The 20000-nt window shown below is 49.7% G+C and overlaps 1 protein-coding gene across 1 annotated transcript in view; it reads right to left on the reverse strand.

Moving 5' to 3' along the window:
- The window catches only part of LOC149429047 (CLIP-associating protein 1-like), a gene marked incomplete at its 5' end in the record, with an annotated part of 158285 nt that overhangs the window by 83487 nt on the left and 54798 nt on the right, over nt 1-20000 (reverse strand). Inside the window, 4 exons of the mRNA XM_089666790.1 lie at nt 1884-1962; nt 2271-2434; nt 8846-8909; nt 8986-9230. Coding sequence (XP_089522916.1) covers nt 1884-1962; nt 2271-2434; nt 8846-8909; nt 8986-9230 — 552 coding nt within the window. The remainder of the gene's footprint in view (nt 1-1883; nt 1963-2270; nt 2435-8845; nt 8910-8985; nt 9231-20000) is intronic.

Consider the following 20000-nt stretch of genomic DNA (forward strand, 5'->3'; position numbering starts at 1 on the left):
GGCTCAACAGCTGTCGGCTGACGTCACTCAGCTGGTCCAGACTGGGGAAAGATCCTGACTTTAAAGTCAGGATCCACCCCAGAGTCTGGAGCGGCACCTGGCTCAGCCTCTCAGCGAGGTGCTGAGAGCCTGAGCCAGGTGCTCCCCCCCCCCCTCCCGCAGCCCAGTGCTCCAGTGAGCGTGGGGGGGGGGGGGGGGCAAAGCAGACAATGGTGACTGACAGTTCTGCTCTCTGCTCACAGCGGCGGTGAGAACTCAGCGACCAGCAGTCATGTGATCGTTGAGTTCTCACACTTAGAGCCGGTGGGGGACCGATGTTGAATCCACCTAGGTAAGTATGACTTGGGGGGGATGGGGGGAACAACATCCCATACATTTTTTTAAAGCCTAAAGGAATTTGTCCTTTAAATAGTTTGTTTGGGCAAGCTGACCCAAATTAGATTTTGACTGCACTAATAAGCTGGGTGTACTTTATTAAATGCATATAGCCTGAGCTATACAGCGCTGTGTTCCGGCTGTGGGACAGGAACTTCCCATCCCTCTCCCAGAACTAAATAAGAGTCAACCTGGCCAAATGAACCATATGAAGTGACGATAAACGTGAAGTTGGGCTTTAAAGGGTAAGTTCACCTTTTGCAAAAAAAAAAAAATAAATGCATTTTTGGCAGGTAAAAATATGCATTTATTATTTTTTGTTGCAGGAGCCTGTAAAGCATTCATCAGCAGATCGCTGGTGCCATGCAGGTCTCCTGCAGGCCTGTCAGTATATCTGCTTGTCCATATGGGATGTATAGGTAAGTAGATATACTGACAGGAAAAATCAATGAATTGCCACAGTGCTCAAGAGAGCCATGGTAGTTCATTGAGAAATACAGGCCGAGAGCCGCTAAGGCTGCCGGAACTTGTAGTTTCTCATTCACAGAGGGCTGTGAACGAGTGACATGGCCGGATGGGCGGAGCCCTGCATGGCCAGGTTTTTTAAAACATTTTGACAGCTAACAGGGTATCTTCTCTCATCCTGCTGTCAAAATTTTGTAGTGGGGGAGCGGAGGTCGGTGTCAGGGTCCTGTCCACGGCAGAAGTTCTGGAAGATCTGGCATTTCTGTCAGCACCCTGCATGGCCGCAGAAGCACACATTAGCCTCGGTTTGGTGCTAGACAGCCTTTATAAGGAGGCTCATCACTTCCTCAAGTTGCTGGATGATCTCTAGCTCCCATGCCTTGTTCCCGTTTCCTGTGTTATCGTGACCTGTGATTTCCTGATACCGACTTGGCTTGCTCTTGGACCTGTCTACTCTGATTAACCCGATCTTGATCTCGGCTTGGCTTACGGATACTCTCTCTCTCTCGCTCCTCTGTGTATGACCTTGGCTACCCCATCTGACTACGTCTGCTCTGATTCCCACCTGGTACCGGACCTTGGCTTGAACTGGATATCCAGTAAATCTCTAAATCCCGGAAGGGCTTACATACCACGCACAGGCGCCTCCTGTCTGCAGACCTATCTCCGTACATCAGCTGTGCTTCTGAGTGGACCACCAACCAGCACTCCTACAGGCGACCTGAGCAACTTTGGGCCAGACTCCCGCTGTCCCACTCTCAGGGGAGTCCAGAACTTAGCCGTAAGGGCAGCCCTCTCTCCATTGGCCTCCATCACCAGGTACGTGATAGTCGGTGTATTCATAACATGTTACACTCGGAATTTGGGATGTAACATGTTCTGAAAGGTAAACTTATCCTTTATACCAAAAAAAGAAAGTCATATTACTGTAATAATGGCGTTTCTTATGTACTGCCATATACAATGTACTATTTAATGCAGTGGTAGGATAGAACACTGATTTACTAATCAAATCCTCTGCTGTATATACACTAAGTACCAACCTTGAGGTTCGGCGTCTGTGTCTGATCAACGATGAATCTCATCAAAATGTTAAACTGCTGATCGAAAGGGAATGAATCCCTGCAGAGACAAAAGCGAGCTCAGTCAGAACAATAATAAAAGAGTGATAGATCAATGGTGGGAATAAAAAGTTCAGTAAACAGAACCAGTCCACGGAAAGCAGTACCATGTGATCAAGTTACAGTGCGTTTTTAAAAGTAGTGCATGCACTACTCTTGGTGCGATTTCGGCCCAGAAAATTGCATTGAATCGCACAGGAATCCCAGTGTGAACCAGTGCTAAGTCCATACAGAAATATCATCATGTGGCCATTAAGGAGGCTGAGCGTCCTCTCAGTGAGACCTGTGTGCTAGTCTTGCTGCTCTTACCTTGTCACGTCGAGGGCTTTCTGTACTTTGGCCTGCACAGAACCCAGCAGGTCAGCCCCCATCTTCTTCAAAAGTTGGGTCAGTAAAATGAACAACCAGTCCTGCAGGTCGTCCTTGTGAATGATAACGAAATCCACCAGGGTTTCCAGGAACATGCTGAACACCTGTCGGCACCAATGACAAGAGTTAGGCCATGGCGGAGAGCTCATCAGAACATTACAAAGAGCTGAACATGTCCAAGAGGCGGGAGCAATGAGAGAACAACTAATTACAAAACAAAAAATAACAAATAAATAAAAAAAAAAAATCACAAATTCTTCTCTACAAAATAAACTGAAGAATGACAATATGATTCGATGTAGAAAAGTTTCTCCATCATTTTTGATGGTTTGGCCTTTAGAAAATCAGACCGCCGTAAACACTGAGCAGCTCAACACTTAAAAATGGTCAAAATGGACCCCATGGCCCAAAAATGGATTACATATACTTCCCCCCAAACAATGTATTCAACTGTCCTGAAAACAAGGAGGGACACATCTTCATGGGATAACATTAAAGCGCCTGACCCATCTGCTCAGCACTGAAAGTCATGGTGAGAATGGTTCTCATTGGTGCACCACATCTACATGTTGGTGGACAAGGAGTGTTGAAAGGAAGTAAAGGCCGGAGTTTAGGCCAACGAAGAAACGTTTTTTATATCTGGCCATAGTAATAGGCAACGATGCTTAACACATCACTGCATACGATGTCTTGGTTAGGTAGAAGCTTTATGACTAAGTACTGGTTTCGCACAAATAGATCTTTCTTTTGGTGGTATTTGATCACCACTGTGGTTTTCAATCTTTGCGAAATTTAAAAAATAATAAAAAATAATATTTATATATATATATATATTTATATATATATATATATATATATATATATATATATGTAAAGTGCAGCGTTGCACTTTACTTATTTATTGCTATTTGGAGGTTACTATGGTTTCCTTTTGTACTTCAGATGCTATCTTTTAAAGAGCGCTCACAATATTAATATTTCTCCTATATATATATATATATATATATATATATATATATATACATATACACAGTCAGGTCCATAAATATTGGGACATGGACACAATTCTAACATTTTTGGCTCTATACACCACCACAATGGATTTGAAATGAAACAAACAAGATGTGCTTTAACTGCAGACTGTCAGCTTTAATTTGAGGGTATTTACATCCAAATCAGGTGAACGGTGTAGGAATTACAACAGTTTGCATATGTGCATATTTTTTAATCAAATCTCTTCATAAATTTTGTCCAATTTGCGGCTTCACAGCTGGGTTCCCACTGTACATGCACGAGAAGCGCTGTGCTATGTGAATAGTCCAGCAGTCTTCTGGGACCTGTCACGTATCCCAGAAGACGGGGAGGGAGAACAACTTCGTGGAAGTGGGTACCTGTCAAATTCGCTTCCCCCCCCCTCATTCCCTGTAGTATGTCCGCAGTCTCCGGTCATCTCCAGTACTGTCTCCGCAGTCTCCGGTCATCTCCAGTACTGTGTCCGCAGTCTCCGGTCATCTCCTGTACTGTGTCCGCAGTCTCCGGTCATCTCCTGTACTGTGTCCGCAGTCTCCGGTCATCTCCTCTACTGTGTCCGCAGTCTCCGGTCATCTCCTGTACTGTGTCCGCAGTCTCCGGTCATCTTCAGTACTCTGTCCGCAGTCTCCGGTCATCTCCTGTACTGTGTCCGCAGTCTCCGGTCATCTCCTGTACTGTGTCCGCAGTCTCCGGTCATCTCCTGTACTGTGTCCGCAGTCTCCGGTCATCTCCTGTACTGTGTCCGCAGTCTCCGGTCATCTCCAGCACTGTGTCCGCAGTCTCCGGTCATCTCCAGCACTGTGTCCGCAGTCTCCGGTCATCTCCAGCACTGTGTCCGCAGTCTCCGGTCATCTCCAGCACTGTGCCCGCAGTCTCCGGTCATCTCCAGCACTGTGCCCGCAGTCTCCGGTCATCTCCAGCACTGTGTCCGCAGTCTCCGGTCATCTCCAGCACTGTGTCCGCAGTCTCCGGTCATCTCCAGCACTGTGTCCGCAGTCTCCGGTCATCTCCAGCACTGTGTCCGCAGTCTCCGGTCATCTCCAGCACTGTGTCCGCAGTCTCCGGTCATCTCCAGCACTGTGTCCGCAGTCTCCGGTCATCTCCAGCACTGTGTCCGCAGTCTCCGGTCATCTCCAGCACTGTGTCCGCAGTCTCCGGTCATCTCCAGCACTGTGTCCGCAGTCTCCGGTCATCTCCAGCACTGTGTCCGCAGTCTCCGGTCATCTCCAGCACTGTGTCCGCAGTCTCCGGTCATCTCCAGCACTGTGTCCGCAGTCTCCGGTCATCTCCAGCACTGTGTCCGCAGTCTCCGGTCATCTCTAGTACTGTGTCCGCAGTCTCCGGTCATCTCCAGCACTGTGTCCGCAGTCTCCGGTCATCTCCAGCACTGTGTCCGCAGTCTCCGGTCATCTCCAGCACTGTGTCCGCAGTCTCCGGTCATCTCCAGCACTGTGTCCGCAGTCTCCGGTCATCTCCAGCACTGTGTCCGCAGTCTCCGGTCATCTCCAGCACTGTGTCCGCAGTCTCCGGTCATCTCCAGCACTGTGTCCGCAGTCTCCGGTCATCTCCAGCACTGTGTCCGCAGTCTCCGGTCATCTCTAGCACTGTGTCCGCAGTCTCTGGTCATCTCCTGTACTACGTCAGCAGTCTCTGGTCATCTCCTGTACTATGTCCGCAGTCTCTGGTCATCTCCTGTACTATGTCCGCAGTCTCCGGTCATCTCCTGTACTATGTCCGCAGTCTCCGGTCATCTCTTGTACTATGTCCGCAGTCTCCGGTCATCTCCTGTACTATGTCCGCAGTCTCCGGTCATCTCCTGTACTATGTCCGCAGTCTCCGGTCATCTCCTGTACTATGTCAGCAGTCTCTGGTCATCTCCTGTACTACGTCAGCAGTCTCTGGTCATCTCCTGTACTACGTCAGCAGTCTCTGGTCATCTCCTGTACTACGTCAGCAGTCTCTGGTCATCTCCTGTACTATGTCCGCAGTCTCTGGTCATCTCCTGTACTATGTCCGCAGTCTCCGGTCATCTCCTGTACTATGTCCGCAGTCTCCGGTCATCTCTTGTACTATGTCCGCAGTCTCCGGTCATCTCCTGTACTATGTCCGCAGTCTCCGGTCATCTCCTGTACTATGTCCGCAGTCTCCGGTCATCTCCTGTACTATGTCAGCAGTCTCTGGTCATCTCCTGTACTACGTCAGCAGTCTCTGGTCATCTCCTGTACTATGTCCGCAGTCTCTGGCCATCTCCTGTACTATGTCTGCAGTCTCCGGTCATCTCTTGTACTATGTCCGCAGTCTCCGGTCATCTCCTGAACTATGTCCGCAGTCTCCGGTCATCTCCTGTACTATGTCCGCAGTCTCTGGTCATCTCCTGTACTATGTCCGCAGTCTCTGGTCATCTCCTGTACTGTGTCCGCAGTCTCCGGTCATCTCCTATACTATGTCCGCAGTCTCTGGTCATTCCCTGTACTATGTCTGCAGTCCATTGGTTTAGAATATTTTTTTTTCTTGTTTTTCTCTTCTAAAACCTAAGTGCATCTTAGGGAGCGACAATAAATGGTAACTGTAAACCTACACTCAGCCACATTCTAAGCCTAATCTCTCTAGCCCTGTAAAGAAATAAATCGCTATACTTACTTGTTCTGCAGCCACTCTGGTCCGGTCTCCAGTGGTACCCTGCCTGAGTGCAGGAGAAAGCCAAAGGCTGGGAAATGACATCACCCATTGACTATGAGGCTTCTATTGTCGGCTGCCTCTCCTACACACTGAAGTCGCCACTGACAGCTCAGTCTGGGACCTATACCTATGGGACCTTACCTATGGGACCTTACCTATGGGACCTTACCTATGGGTAAGTATATGGATTTTTTCTTTACAGGGCTAGACAAATTCGGCTTAGAATGTGGTCGAGAGGAGGATTAGAGTTAGGTAGGTATTGCCTTTACTTCCACTTTAATATGCAATTTGAGTGAATGGAATTTCCCAAACGAAACCACATTTAAATTTTCATCTTGCTCCTTAGAATTTTCTTGGCGCTACAGTCAAAAATGAAAAAAAAAAAAAAAAAAAACCCCCAAAAAAATTTGGCCCTACTTACCATTTAAAAAAAAAAAAAAAAATGAATGAGTTAGACTAACCGCAATATAAATAATGAGAGAAAAGAGAGCGACACAAGAGAACACATACAGAATGGCTTTTCCTACAGCCCTGTATTATCTTTATACAGATCAATGAACATTATGAGATGTGTTGACTCCGCAAAATTCACAAGCCGCTAAATTTCTGTTTTGGTGAAAATCCCAATTCCCGATTTTTTTTTAGAACACAAACAACAAGTGGAAGGAATGAGGAAGAGGGATAGACAGACAATAAATAAAAGAGAAACATCACTTACTCTCTGGAATGAGATCCACAGCAAGGCAGAGCATGCGATAAAACAAACCACACGTTAGTTTTTGTTCACGAATAAGGAGGTCACAGTCACCTATCCTATATGAGAGATCATAGAAATCTGCCCAACAACCCAAATCTAGATTCCTCACCAGCCATATCAGCATTGGGATAACACATCAAAGGCTCAGCACTCTAGAACTTTCTTTGTACTTCACATACACAATATTCAGAGAATTCCTCTTTGCCTCATTTCTCTCACCACCCTGCCGCATTTTCATACAACTTATAATAATATAAACACCCCTTGTTGGCATCTGTATGGATGAAGCAGCTCTACAATGTGAAGGTGATCTGAGAGGACTACAGACACTCAAAGGCCAAGTGGAATAATGAGTCAGGGTCCCGCTCTCCAAGAGCAAGCGCAACCGGGGTCCCGCGCCCCAAGAGCAAGCGCAACCGGGGTCCCGCGCCCCAAGAGCAAGCGCAACCGGGGTCCCGCGCAACCTGGGTCCCGCGCCCCAAGAGCAAGCGCAACCAGGGACCCGCGCACCAAGAGCAAGCGCAACCAGGGTCCCGCGCACCAAGAGCAAGCGCAACCAGGGTCCCGCGCACCAAGAGCAAGCGCAACCAGGGTCCCGCGCCCCAAGAGCAACCAGGGTCCCGCGCCCCAAGCGCAACCAGGGTCCCGCGCCCCAAGCGCAACCAGGGTCCCGCGCCCCAAGCGCAACCAGGGTCCCGCGCCCCAAGCGCAACCAGGGTCCCGCGCCCCAAGCGCAACCAGGGTCCCGCGCCCCAAGAGCAAGCGCAACCAGGGTCCCGCGCCCCAAGAGCAAGCGCAACCAGGGTCCCGCGCCCCAAGAGCAAGCGCAACCAGGGTCCCGCGCCCCAAGAGCAAGCGCAACCAGGGTCCCGCGCCCCAAGAGCAAGCGCAACCAGGGTCCCGCGCCCCAAGAGCAAGCGCAACCAGGGTCCCGCGCCCCAAGAGCAAGCGCAACCAGGGTCCCGCGCCCCAAGAGCAAGCGCAACCAGGGTCCCGCGCCCCAAGAGCAAGCGCAACCAGGGTCCCGCGCCCCAAGAGCAAGCGCAACCAGGGTCCCGCGCCCCAAGAGCAAGCGCAACCAGGGTCCCGCGCCCCAAGAGCAAGCGCAACCAGGGTCCCGCGCCCCAAGAGCAAGCGCAACCAGGGTCCCGCGCCCCAAGAGCAAGCGCAACCAGGGTCCCGCGCCCCAAGAGCAAGCGCAACCAGGGTCCCGCGCCCCAAGAGCAAGCGCAACCAGGGTCCCGCGCCCCAAGGGCAAGCGCAACCAGGGTCCCGCGCCCCAAGGGCAAGAGCAACCAGGGTCCCGCGCCCCAAGAGCAAGCGCAACCAGGGTCCCGCGCCCCAAGAGCAAGCGCAACCAGGGTCCCGCGCCCCAAGAGCAAGCGCAACCAGGGTCCTGCATGTCAAGGACAAATGAAGCCTATGTTATTTATAGTTGCCACTATGCCCAATGCCCTGCATGCTATTAAAAAGCGTGGTTATCCTCCTGCACGTTAAACCAACTATGGCCACACCGGAGCCAAGCGCAGCCATCCCAATTAGGCTCCTGCCATGTAGCTTCCTCGCTCTTCTACTCTCTGCCATCACTCCCATATGCTTCAGACAAGTAAGAAGCCATCCTCACATGCTCAGAAATCTAATACATAACATTGATCTCTAATACACGCTCTGGTAGTGAACACGCCGATCATGTTCAGCCATGTCATAGTACACAGCAGAATGTGTTGTGCGCCCAGCAGAAGCTCCGCCAGGAAATGACTAGCGGCTACCAGGAAATGACTAGCGGCTACGAGAATAAGCAGTTATGTTAGCAGTGATGTGGCTGCTCCTAGGAATTAGCAGGTTACATTTGTTCATCATCATGCAGACATCACCATGCTTAGCATGCAGCACACCATGCAATCTACAGAGCCATGTACTGCAGAGCTGCTGCATCCCTACACAGAATAAATTCTACAATTTACAAACACACCGACATACACCTACAACACTCGACTCTCACAATCGTATGTTCCTCTATAAAGAGCCACCCATGCATCAAACATACCTTGCTGTGCGGATCGGCGAACATCCGAGTGAATATCTCACATAATCGTTTCAGCTCTACCCGGCTAGAATTGAACAGAAACACCCGTTACGCCACGCCAGGTCAAAACACAGAAAGGTCACAATTAGCACTTGATTTACCTGAGCGTCCGCTGACTTTTTAGGAGGTTTTGTAGACCGATAAGCCCCTCCTTCCTCTCTGACCAATTGGAACTAGCGCAATGATTAAGGACCTCTGCCACGTCCTCGGTTTGCCGCAAGTAGTGCGGAATCCCTCCATTCCGAGATCCGTAAGACCTTTCTGAGCACGCGCTAGAGGCATCGCTGTTGGCGTCATCATCGGAATACATCCCGTACGGCTCATAGCGCCTTCTCACGGGCTTTTTCTGCAGACAAAAAAAAAAAACAAAAAAACCAAACAACCCATTAGGCTGCATTTTCTAACACGTTGCTTCCTTTTAACCTTTCAGTGCGTCAATCCAATTTTAAGGAACCTGAGAGTAAAATACGTCAAAGTGCATCCATTGGCCATAATTGTGTTGGATTTAATTATTAGGTCTGTCCCTTGTGGTGGCCATTGCCTTTATGTTGGTATGTAGACCATGGAGCCAGAGAACCCACAAACCCCACCTGTGTGTTGTACCAACAGAACTTCCATTTTTTTTCAAACAAATCAAAACCAGATTTGGGGAGATGGTCCATTTTACCGCCCTTACATGGTTTGGAAGAATATATCCGGTCACAATGAACACCATACCCAGAATCCTATATTTCTTTAGAACTCTCCAACTCCTACGAAGGAGAGAACTGCTATCCAAAATAAAAGTCCTCACTTCATATGCAGTACTTAAGAGACGTAGAATTAATAAATTGACACTTCATACAACTATAACTCGAGGGAGGTCTAGGAGTGATCAATTAAATGACATACCATCAAAGCTGCACAGGGAGCTCAGAACACTACAAGGGGACGCTTGCACCCAATGAGTTTTCATGGAGGCTTAGTCCTGCTCCACATGGTCTCCAATCTTTCCAAAGGGCCAGATTACTGTCCTTCAGACTTAAAGTAGAATTATAGGCATTTTTGTTTTCATTCTGGAGGGAGGGTTATAACCCTCCCTGTCCCACTGGGGAGATTTCCCTTCACTTCCTGTCCCATAGCCATAAAGAAAGTGAGAGGAAATTCCTTCAAATTAGGAAAATTCCTTGGTGACCACCAGTTACCAGAACTAGTGTACCCATTGGAAGAGATCCCCTCTCTATTACTTTTCTCGGGACAACCCAAAATGTGGAATTTTCTTTTACTTTCACTGATAATGGTAAATAGGACAAATAGAAAGGGTGACTCTCCCTAATAGGGGCAAAGGCAGCAATCAAAACCGACAGGGGTTCTAATCCCTCTCCACTCTTTCCAAACCTAAAAACGTTTTGCTTTTAGATATACTTTAAAGGAGGCTGGACACAGTTGGAGTAGAAAAAGGCCCAGTGTCAGTGGATGTAACCAATGCCCCATCATTGGTATCAATGAGAGGAATAGGGCCCCACCCTTGGTATCAATGGGAGGAATAGGGCCCCATCCTTGGTATCAATGGGAGGAATAGGGTCCCATCCTTGGTATCAATGGGAGGAATAGGGCCCCATCCTTGGTATCAATGGGAGGAATAGGGCCCCATCCTTGGTATCAATGGGAGGAATAGGGCCCCATCCTTGGTATCAATGGGAGGAATAGGGCCCCATCCTTGGTATCAATGGGAGGAATAGGGCCCCATCCTTGGTATCAATGGGAGGAATAGGGCCCCATCCTTGGTATCAATGGGAGGAATAGGACCCCATCCTTGGTATCAATGGGAGGAACAGGGCCCCATCCTTGGTATCAATGGGAGGAACAGGGCCCCATCCTTGGTATCAATGGGAGGAACAGGGCCCCATCCTTGGTATCAAATGGGAGGAACAGGGCCCCATCCTTGGTATCAATGGGAGGAATAGGGCCCCATCCTTGGTATCAATGGGAGGAACAGGGTCCCATCCTTGGTATCAAATGGGAGGAATAGGGTCCCATCCTTGGTATCAATGGGGGGAATAGGGCCCCATCCTTGGTATCAATGGGGGGAATAGGGCCCCATCCTTGGTATCAATGGGAGGAACAGGGCCCCATCCTTGGTATCAATGGGAGGAACAGGGCCCCATCCTTGGTATCAAATGGGAGGAACACGGCCCCATCCTTGGTATCAAATGGGAGGAACAGGGCCCCATCCTTGGTATCAATGGGAGGAATAGGGCCCCATCCTTGGTATCAAATGGGAGGAATAGGGCCCCATCCTTGATATCAAATGGGAGGAATAGGGCCCCATCCTTGCTATCAATGGGAGGAATAGGGCCCCATCCTTGCTATCAATGGGAGGAATAGGGCCCCATCCTTGCTATCAATGGGAGGAATAGGGCCCCATCCTTGCTATCAATGGGAGGAATAGGGCCCCATCCTTGCTATCAATGGGAGGAATAGGGCCCCATCCTTGCTATCAATGGGAGGAATAGGGCCCCATCATTGGTATCAATGGGAGGACTAGGGCCCCATCATTGGTATCAATGGTGAGAAGAGTCCAAATCGCTGGTGTCAGTTTAAGGACTAGTGCCTTGTATTAGTGGAAGAAATAATGCCCCATCATTGGTGTCAGTGGAAGGAAGAATGTCGCATTGTTGGTGTCCATGGGAGAAGCAGTGCCCCAAATGCGAGATAATGGCAAGCAAGGGGCCCCCATTCAGCCCTTGGGCTGCAGTTTGGAGACCAATGGTCTAATGGATCCATGATGTGGATCCCTAGCAGATTGTGTCCACCCATCACGAGCCCCACCTTCTCTTACTCACTTTCCTTATGGGACAAGCAGAGAGCCAGGAGATAACTTTATTCTCACTACACTCCTTTGACACCTATGCTAAATCCTGAATTTCAATCTGGGTAATATTCATGCATCTTTCAATGGTGGAAAAACAAAGAATTATATGCATAGGGACTTTTCATCTGAAAATGACATTCGTAATTTTGACCACTACAGAAAAGAATTCCCCTCCCCCTCACCTGAAATTTTCCGCTATACTCGGATCACCTCCTACATTAAAGCTGGCCAATGGTGGATCAAAACTTGGCAGGTTCAGCAGAAACCGGCCAAGATTTGATCCATCTATGGGCAGGCTGATTGTACTAAAGTCGATCCATCGACTGACCTCACTACAACTAGCCTGTCAGATTTTTTTTTGCATGTGATTACTGCAGGCGGCTATAGCCGCCAACAGTAATCATTGCGTTCTGTTGGCAGAGAAGGCTCCCTGCTGGCAGAACATAGAAGTGCGGGAGGGATTCCCCCATCAACACTGTGTTGATGACAAAAATGAGCGATTTCTTTTCCTTCCAGCCGTGATTGCGGGAAGGTGAATAGAATCACCTATGGCTTGCTGAAGGCAAATATACCCTCCGCACATTATCACTGACATTATTTAAAATCTCTTGTGAAACTGGAGAAACTACGAGGGGGCCGGACTTCATTAATATACTAAATCCTGGTCATAAACTCCTAAATACGATACAATGGGAACAAGATCTAAAAAAATAAATAACCTTGGACTGTCAGGATTGGCAGGAATTCGATGACTTGTCAAAGATCTCTACGAAGATGACCCTTGTGGAGTCCAATTAGAAAATGCTGTTATGGGGGTACATGTGATGCCCACCGGGATAACCAAAACGTGCCAAAAAATATCCTCGCAATGCTACAGAAACTGTGGCCAGGGAGGTACCATGCTCCATATTTGGTGGTGATGTCCTAAGTCAGGGGTGGGCAAATGTGGGCCTCCAGCTGTTGTAGAACTACAAGTCCCATTAAACATTGAAAAACTGACAGTTACAAGCATGACTCCCAAAGACGGGAACTACAAGTCCCATCATTCCTGTCTTTGGGAGTCATGCTTGTAACCGTCAATTTTGCAATGCCTCATGGGACTTGTAGTTCTACAACAGCTGGAGGGCCACAGTTGCCCACCCCTGTCCTAAATGAATGTCCTGCATGGGAATCTTTAATTTACCCTTTCATGTGAAAAATTTACCTAGATCACTGGCAACTGCTTTGTTTTAGTTGCCATTCTCCCGCCTTCCAGCCCACTTCATGCTGCCCTGGCACCCACCTTGTCTCTGGCCCCACCTTGTCTCAGCAGTTGGCAGTACAGAGGATGACAGAACTCCTCCTACAGATCCCGCTCCTCTCTGTGCAACTGCAGCACTCCCTCGTCTCTGCTTTCCCTGCTCTCAGCGTTTAGCAGACTCCAGCACTCCTCTGGTCCTCCTTCAGACCCTGCACTTTCTGCTTCGCCACCAGCTTCTTCCTGGAAGCTGCACAAGGTAAGGGCTGCACCAGGGGCGGACTGACCATTTGGAAACTTGGGCACTGCCCGAGGGCCTGGGGACAGTAGGTGGCCCCATGAGGTGCCCCTGGTACCTTTTTCATAGGCTTTTTTCAGTTTGGGCAAGGACACAGGGGCCCCATGATCCCCTTTTGCCCGGGGGCCCCATGAGTTGTCAGTCTGCCCCTGGGCTGCACTGTGATGTAACGGAGGGTGGGGGACTCAACTTCTGATGGTGGGTGGCTCTTGACATCTGATGTAAGTGGGGGGGGAGCCTGGACATCTAGTTTTACAGATACAACAGGCTCTTTGAGGGCAACCATAACGCTGATGTAGGCCGCAATGATATTGAGTTTGACACCCCTGTCCTAAACCATTTAGAAAACTGTATATGCACCAACCCTGCTCAAAATTACCCACACACCTCACAATCTGAATAGATAAGATTTTCTAGATTTACCGACAATTGTGTAGTGTGAGGGCTCATATCACATAGCTTTGCTGAACCTAAAGGAGACCGCAAAAGAATACCCCTCCCTCTTAGATTGTAAGCTCCCAGGATCAGGCCCTCCTAACCCTCTTGTATTGTTGCTGTATTGTCTCTTGTTATATTGTAAAGCGCTGAGCAAACTGTTGGCGTCATAAATCCTGTATAATAATAATACAAAGTCCGATTGTGATGGGTATGGGGAGTCAGATGATGAGGCGGGAGGGGTAGCATTTTTGTTCAATATATTCTGAGTCCATCACACATCTAAGTTCCATGTGTGGTTCTGAGGACAGCAGGCCGGGTAAAGACTACTACACACAGGAGATTCGGTAGAAGACAGTCACACGTGTCACAGACGGTGACAGAGACGCAACATAGATATTCTGCAAGGTGCTGAATAAGCAAGAAAAACCAGTTGACTGAAGACATGAGTGACGACATAATCAAATCGATTCTTGCCGTGTTTAGGGAAGTGAACACAATACTGCTTACTTCTGCTGAGTGCCAAGAGACACAATGTTCTCCCTGACTAGTTCTGGGAATGCAGGCTGAGGAGATGAAGCCATGATATGCTAGGAAGTGTACAGAATGAAAAGTCACCAACCAACGCTCAGCAACAAAGGTACTGGCAGGTCTCTCTAAGGACATGCTGTTGAGGAATGCATACCTCAAACAGTCCCCCCCCACCCAAATCTCTCCTATATGTGGATGCTAACGTGCTGAAAACGTTTAGGAGATCTAAAACTGTCCAGAAGAACCTTGGGTGGTCACATGAACCTTGGGTGGTCACAAGAACCTTGGGTGGTCACATGAACCTTGGGTGGTCACATGAACCTTGGGTGGTCACATGAACCTTGGGTGGTCACATGAACCTTGGGTGGTCACATGAACCTTGGGTGGTCACATGCAATGGCATCCATTGTCTTGTATACTCCAGGAGCCCCAAAATCCATGGAGCTCCAATATTCAAATCTCTTCTTCAGGACAAGATAACAGCCTATTGGCCCTTCCCAGACCTTCATTGTGATGCCAGTGACCACTAACTAGCTGAAAGAGGCGGGAGAGTGCCAGCAGTTGATTGTTTTCCCCAGAAGAGATTGACAAACAAAAGGTCCCCAAGTTTTGTGTCTCCAGCAACAGTTAAGATAAAACTTAAAAGGCATAGATCACGTTTCATTAACCTCTTCCCGTCCGGCCGCTGTTTATAAACGGCAGGGCGGTGGCAGTCCAGAGGCGGGTTGCCGTTCATAAACGGCACCCGCCTTTTCTAGCTGTGCGCGCTCCCTGGGAGCGCGCAACACCGCGATCCGGTGCCCGCTGTGTCCTCCGGACACAGTGAAACACCGATCGTCGGACAGGACCTCTGTACGAGGTCCCGATCATGTGATCACTGATTGGCGAATCGGTGATCACATGCAAAGTAGTAAGCAAGATGTCACTTCTGACATCATTGCTTACTACGTGTGAAATCTGTGAATGATCACAGAGGTCACATGGTACAGGGCTATTCACAACAGGCTGGTACCATGTGACAAGCTGTGACCAATCAAAGCTCACTCAGTACTTCTCAATGACTGCAAGAATGCAGACAGAGAGAAAGAGAAATGATTGCTTTTACATCCTATATGGGTGTAAAAGCAATCAGTGTAAAAAAAAAAATAAAAATCTTCATCACCCCCAAGTAGTACAGTGTCACCATGGTGACACTGTACTGCTAGGGTGACAGTATGTAAAAAAAAAAAAATAATAATAATATAAAGAAAATAAAATAAAAATGTAAAACAAAATGTTTAAAAATTATAGTTTTTGGTTATAAACTAATTTGGATTTTTTTTTTTTTACTAAAAAAAATAACGGAATAAATTTTGGCCAAGATTTATGATGAAATATTAAAATTTTATTAAAAAAACACTTTTTTTTCAAAATTTTTGGACTTTTTCATTTACATAGTAAAAAAAATAAAAATCCCAGCGGTGAATAAATACCACCAAAATAAAGCTTTATCTGTCTCCAAAAAATGGTAAAAAATTCATATGGGTACAGTATTGCATGACCGCGCAATTGTCATTCAAAGTGTGATAGCGCTGAAAGCTGAAAATTGCCCTGGATAGGAAGGGGGGGAAAGTGTCCGGACTGGAAGGGGGGGAAAGTGTCCGGACTGGAAGGGGGGGAAAGTGTCCGGACTGGAAGGGGGGGAAAGTGTCCGGACTGGAAGGGGCTGAAAGTGTCCGGACTGGAAGGGGCTGAAAGTGTCCGGACTGGAAGGGGCTGAAAGTGTCCGGACTGGAAGGGGCTGAAAGTGTCCGGACTGGAAGGGGCTGAAAGTGTCCGGACTGGAAGGGGCTGAAAGTGTCCGGACTGGAAGGGGCTGAAAGTGTCCGGACTGGAAGGGGCTGAAAGTGTCCGGACTGGAAGGGGCTGAAAGTGTCCGGACTGGAAGGGGCTGAAAGTGTCCGGACTGGAAGGGGCTGAAAGTGTCCGGACTGGAAGGGGCTGAAAGTGTCCGGACTGGAAGGGGCTGAAAGTGTCCGGACTGGAAGGGGCTGAAAGTGTCCGGACTGGAAGGGGCTGAAAGTGTCCGGACTGGAAGGGGCTGAAAGTGTCCGGACTGGAAGGGGCTGAAAGTGTCCGGACTGGAAGGGGCTGAAAGTGTCCGGACTGGAAGGGGCTGAAAGTGTCCGGACTGGAAGGGGCTGAAAGTGTCCGGACTGGAAGGGGGTGAAAGTGTCCGGACTGGAAGGGGGTGAAAGTGTCCGGACTGGAAGGGGGTGAAAGTGTCCGGACTGGAAGGGGGTGAAAGTGTCCGGACTGGAAGGGGGTGAAAGTGTCCGGACTGGAAGGGGGTGAAAGTGTCCTGAAAGTGTCCGGACTGGAAGGGGGTGAAAGTGTCCGGACTGGAAGGGGGTGAAAGTGTCCGGACTGGAAGGGGGTGAAAGTGTCCTGAAAGTGTCCGGACTGGAAGGGGGTGAAAGTGTCCGGACTGGAAGGGGGTGAAAGTGTCCGGACTGGAAGGGGGTGAAAGTGTCCGGACTGGAAGGGGGTGAAAGTGTCCGGACTGGAAGGGGGTGAAAGTGTCCGGACTGGAAGGGGGTGAAAGTGTCCGGACTGGAAGGGGGTGAAAGTGTCCGGACTGGAAGTGGTTAAAAAACACTCCAGAGCTCAATCCAAGGTGCTCCACAGAATACTAAGGTGCATAATGCTTGCTCAGGTGTACCTCTCCACAGATGGGGAAATCTCCAGTCAACGGTAAACACACACACGAGGGCACAAACTCCTTGTGCATTACCGCCATACAATTTATTGTATCCTCAAAAACAAATGGATACTCAGCAGTTGTTAAAAACAGCAGACGTATAACATACACACTTCTTGGGCGGCGAGCCCCGTCCTAGAACCATCTGGTTGGAAAGCTAATGCGTTTCGGGAGTCAAGCTCCCCCTTCTTCAGAGCAGAACCAATCTAGTGCCCTGTCAACCCTTAAATGTCCATGGATCAAAAGCCGCCCTCCTCCCTGTCAACTAACCAGTGAGCGGAGCCCGATGGTAAACGCCCTTCACAACTAAAATGGGATCCTCAGTGTCTCAGTCCAAAACATGGTTGAACCAATGATGACTAATTATCTTTGTACTATGATTATTGGTCCAGCCATGTTTTGGACTGAGACGATGAGGACTCCCGAAACACATTAGCTTTCCAACCAGATGATCCAGGACGGGACTCACTGCCTAAGACTGAAATGTATGTGTTTTTAACTGCTTGTGGGTATCCATTTGTCTTTGAGGATCCAATAAATTGTATGGTGGTAATACATGAGGAGTTTGCGCCCTCTTATGTTTTTTTCATCGCTCATGTTTACCAAAAAGCTGCCCATGCAGCTAAGGGATGTCTATAGATAAAAACTAACAGCTTTGACCAAAGTTGGATCATGCCCTTGCTATAGGTGTAGGCAATTCACATACCTCCTGAAGCCTTACTGAAAAACTCCCAGAGATGTGTCAAGGTCCTACCTTTTCCCAGAGACTGTGCGGCTTCATGTACTGGCGTCCATCTTGGTTTTCTGCAGAGCATGGTGGGAGTCTTTTATGCCTTCAAGTCTCTGAGGTCCATCCCCCAGAGGGGTGTGGCTGAGTACATATAAGCCTGTGATCCGCACATGCTCTTTGCACTTGTGTCTTGCTACAGCTCTGTGTATACGCTCGTGACTCTTCTGGTATCTGACTCGGCTTGTGACTAGACCATTCTCTGTGTTTTCCTTCGATCTGACCTTCCGTTGCTGAACCCGGCCCGTGACCTGTGATTCTCTGTCTACTGTTCTGTACCGTTTTGTCCCGTTGTTGTCGACCCGGCCTGCCTGACTACGTTATTGTCATTCTTACCAGCTACACGCCATTACCGCAGCCGGGGTGTCTCGGGGGTCGCGACCTGGTTCCTGGTTGCGTCAAGTCCATCCCCACCATCAGGGGCCCTGGAGAAGGGCAGCCTGGGACTTAGACTCCGCGCCCTGAGGGACTTCGGTCTGTTGGTGGTGGTTGTCGTCAGTCAGTGCGTTACCCTGCCACTAGGCCTACCTGTCCGTTCCACAGCCCTGCCCTGACAAGATGGAATCATCCCATCCTGCCTTGATGCTAGGACATTGCTAAGAGACTCCCAGCTGTCACTATTTACTTCCACGATCACAGGAGCGAGTTCTTTCTCAGATTCAAACCCCCTCAGAAGCGCTCTCTCTCTATAGCGAACCAGCTGCTGGGTTGTTAAGTCACCAATCCTGGGAGACAGGGTGTAAGCAGGAGGGGAAAGGAGGCAGGAGAGAAGACCTCACAAAAAAGAGCAAAGCTCTGCTTTAAGTCTTCAATCAGGTGCAGTGGCCTCATTTTTCTGTTTTTCTTTTGCAATTGCAAATGGACAAAGGAATAAAACATGTTGTAGATGCAAAATAGCATCAAGATAAAAAAAAGTTCCTGGTTTAAATTTGCTGCGGGGATTGGCAGAGATTCTATAACTACGGTAAGTACACAGTAAGTACACACCACTTCTGTTTCTACAAAAGCAGAGCAGAGACACAAACAAACCACATCATTCATTACACTTGTGGAGATGGCTGGACACGCTGACCTTCTGTCACCAGAATACATCCTCAGCAGGAAGACTTGGGTCTGCAGATGGTAAAACATGCTAATCACTGGAAGGTTTATTCCTTTAAATTTTGGAGGAAAATTCCTGCGTGCAAAAAGGCAGTGCCCACTGCAACCAATGAGAATCCATGACACACTGGTGTAAATGCAGCCCAGTGATTCGGGATTGATTGCTGTGAATTAGGATAGACAAAACTTAGGAAATTAGAATGCTAGGAGGGGGGAGCCGAGTAACTGTTGGGAGGGGGGTTGTGGGAGCAGAGTATCTGCTGGGAGGGGGGTGGGGGTATAGCAGAGACCCTGCTGGCAGAGGGGTGCCGAGTCCCCGCTGGTAGAGGGGAGCCGAGTCCCCGCTGGGAGAGAGGAACATAATCGCTGCTGGGAGAGGGGAGCCGGTGCTATCTAGATAGCGGCACAAAACTTAGGAAATTAGAATGCTGGGGGGGGGGGGGGCGGGGGGGAGAGCGAGCAGAGTATCTGCTGGCAGAGGGGAACAGAGTCCCTGCTGGCAGAGGGGAGCCGAGTCCCTGCTGGCAGAGGGGAGCCGAGTCCCTGCTGGCAGAGGGGAGCCGAGTCCCTGCTGGCAGAGGGGAGCCGAGTCCCTGCTGGCAGAGGGGAGCCGAGTCCCTGCTGGCAGAGGGGAGCCGAGTCCCTGCTGGCAGAGGGGAGCCGAGTCCCTGCTGGCAGAGGGGAGCCGAGTCCCTGCTGGCAGAGGGGAGCCGAGTCCCTGCTGGCAGAGGGGAGCCGATTCCCCTGCTGGGAGAGGGGAGCCGAGTCCCCTGCTGGGAGAGGGGAGCCGAGTCCCCTGCTGGGAGAGGGGAGCCGAGTCCCCTGCTGGGAGAGGGGAGCCGAGTCCCCTGCTGGGAGAGGGGAGCCGAGTCCCCTGCTGGGAGAGGGGAGCCGAGTCTCTGTTGGCAGAGGGGAGCCGAGTCTCTGTTGGCAGAGGGGAGCCGATTCCCCTGCTGGCAGAGGGGAGCCGAATCCCTGCTGGCAGAGGGGAGCCGAATCCCTGCTGGCAGAGGGGAGCCGAATCCCTGCTGGCAGAGGGGAGCCGAATCCCTGCTGGCAGAGGGGAGCCGAATCCCTGCTGGCAGAGGGGAGCCGAATCCCTGCTGGCAGAGGGGAGCCGAATCCCCTGCTGG

The sequence above is a fragment of the Staurois parvus genome, unplaced genomic scaffold (assembly GCF_062004578.1).
Source record: "Staurois parvus isolate SC_StPar_1 unplaced genomic scaffold, SC_StPar_1.0 ptg002845l, whole genome shotgun sequence".
NCBI classification, from domain to species: Eukaryota; Metazoa; Chordata; class Amphibia; order Anura; family Ranidae; genus Staurois; species Staurois parvus.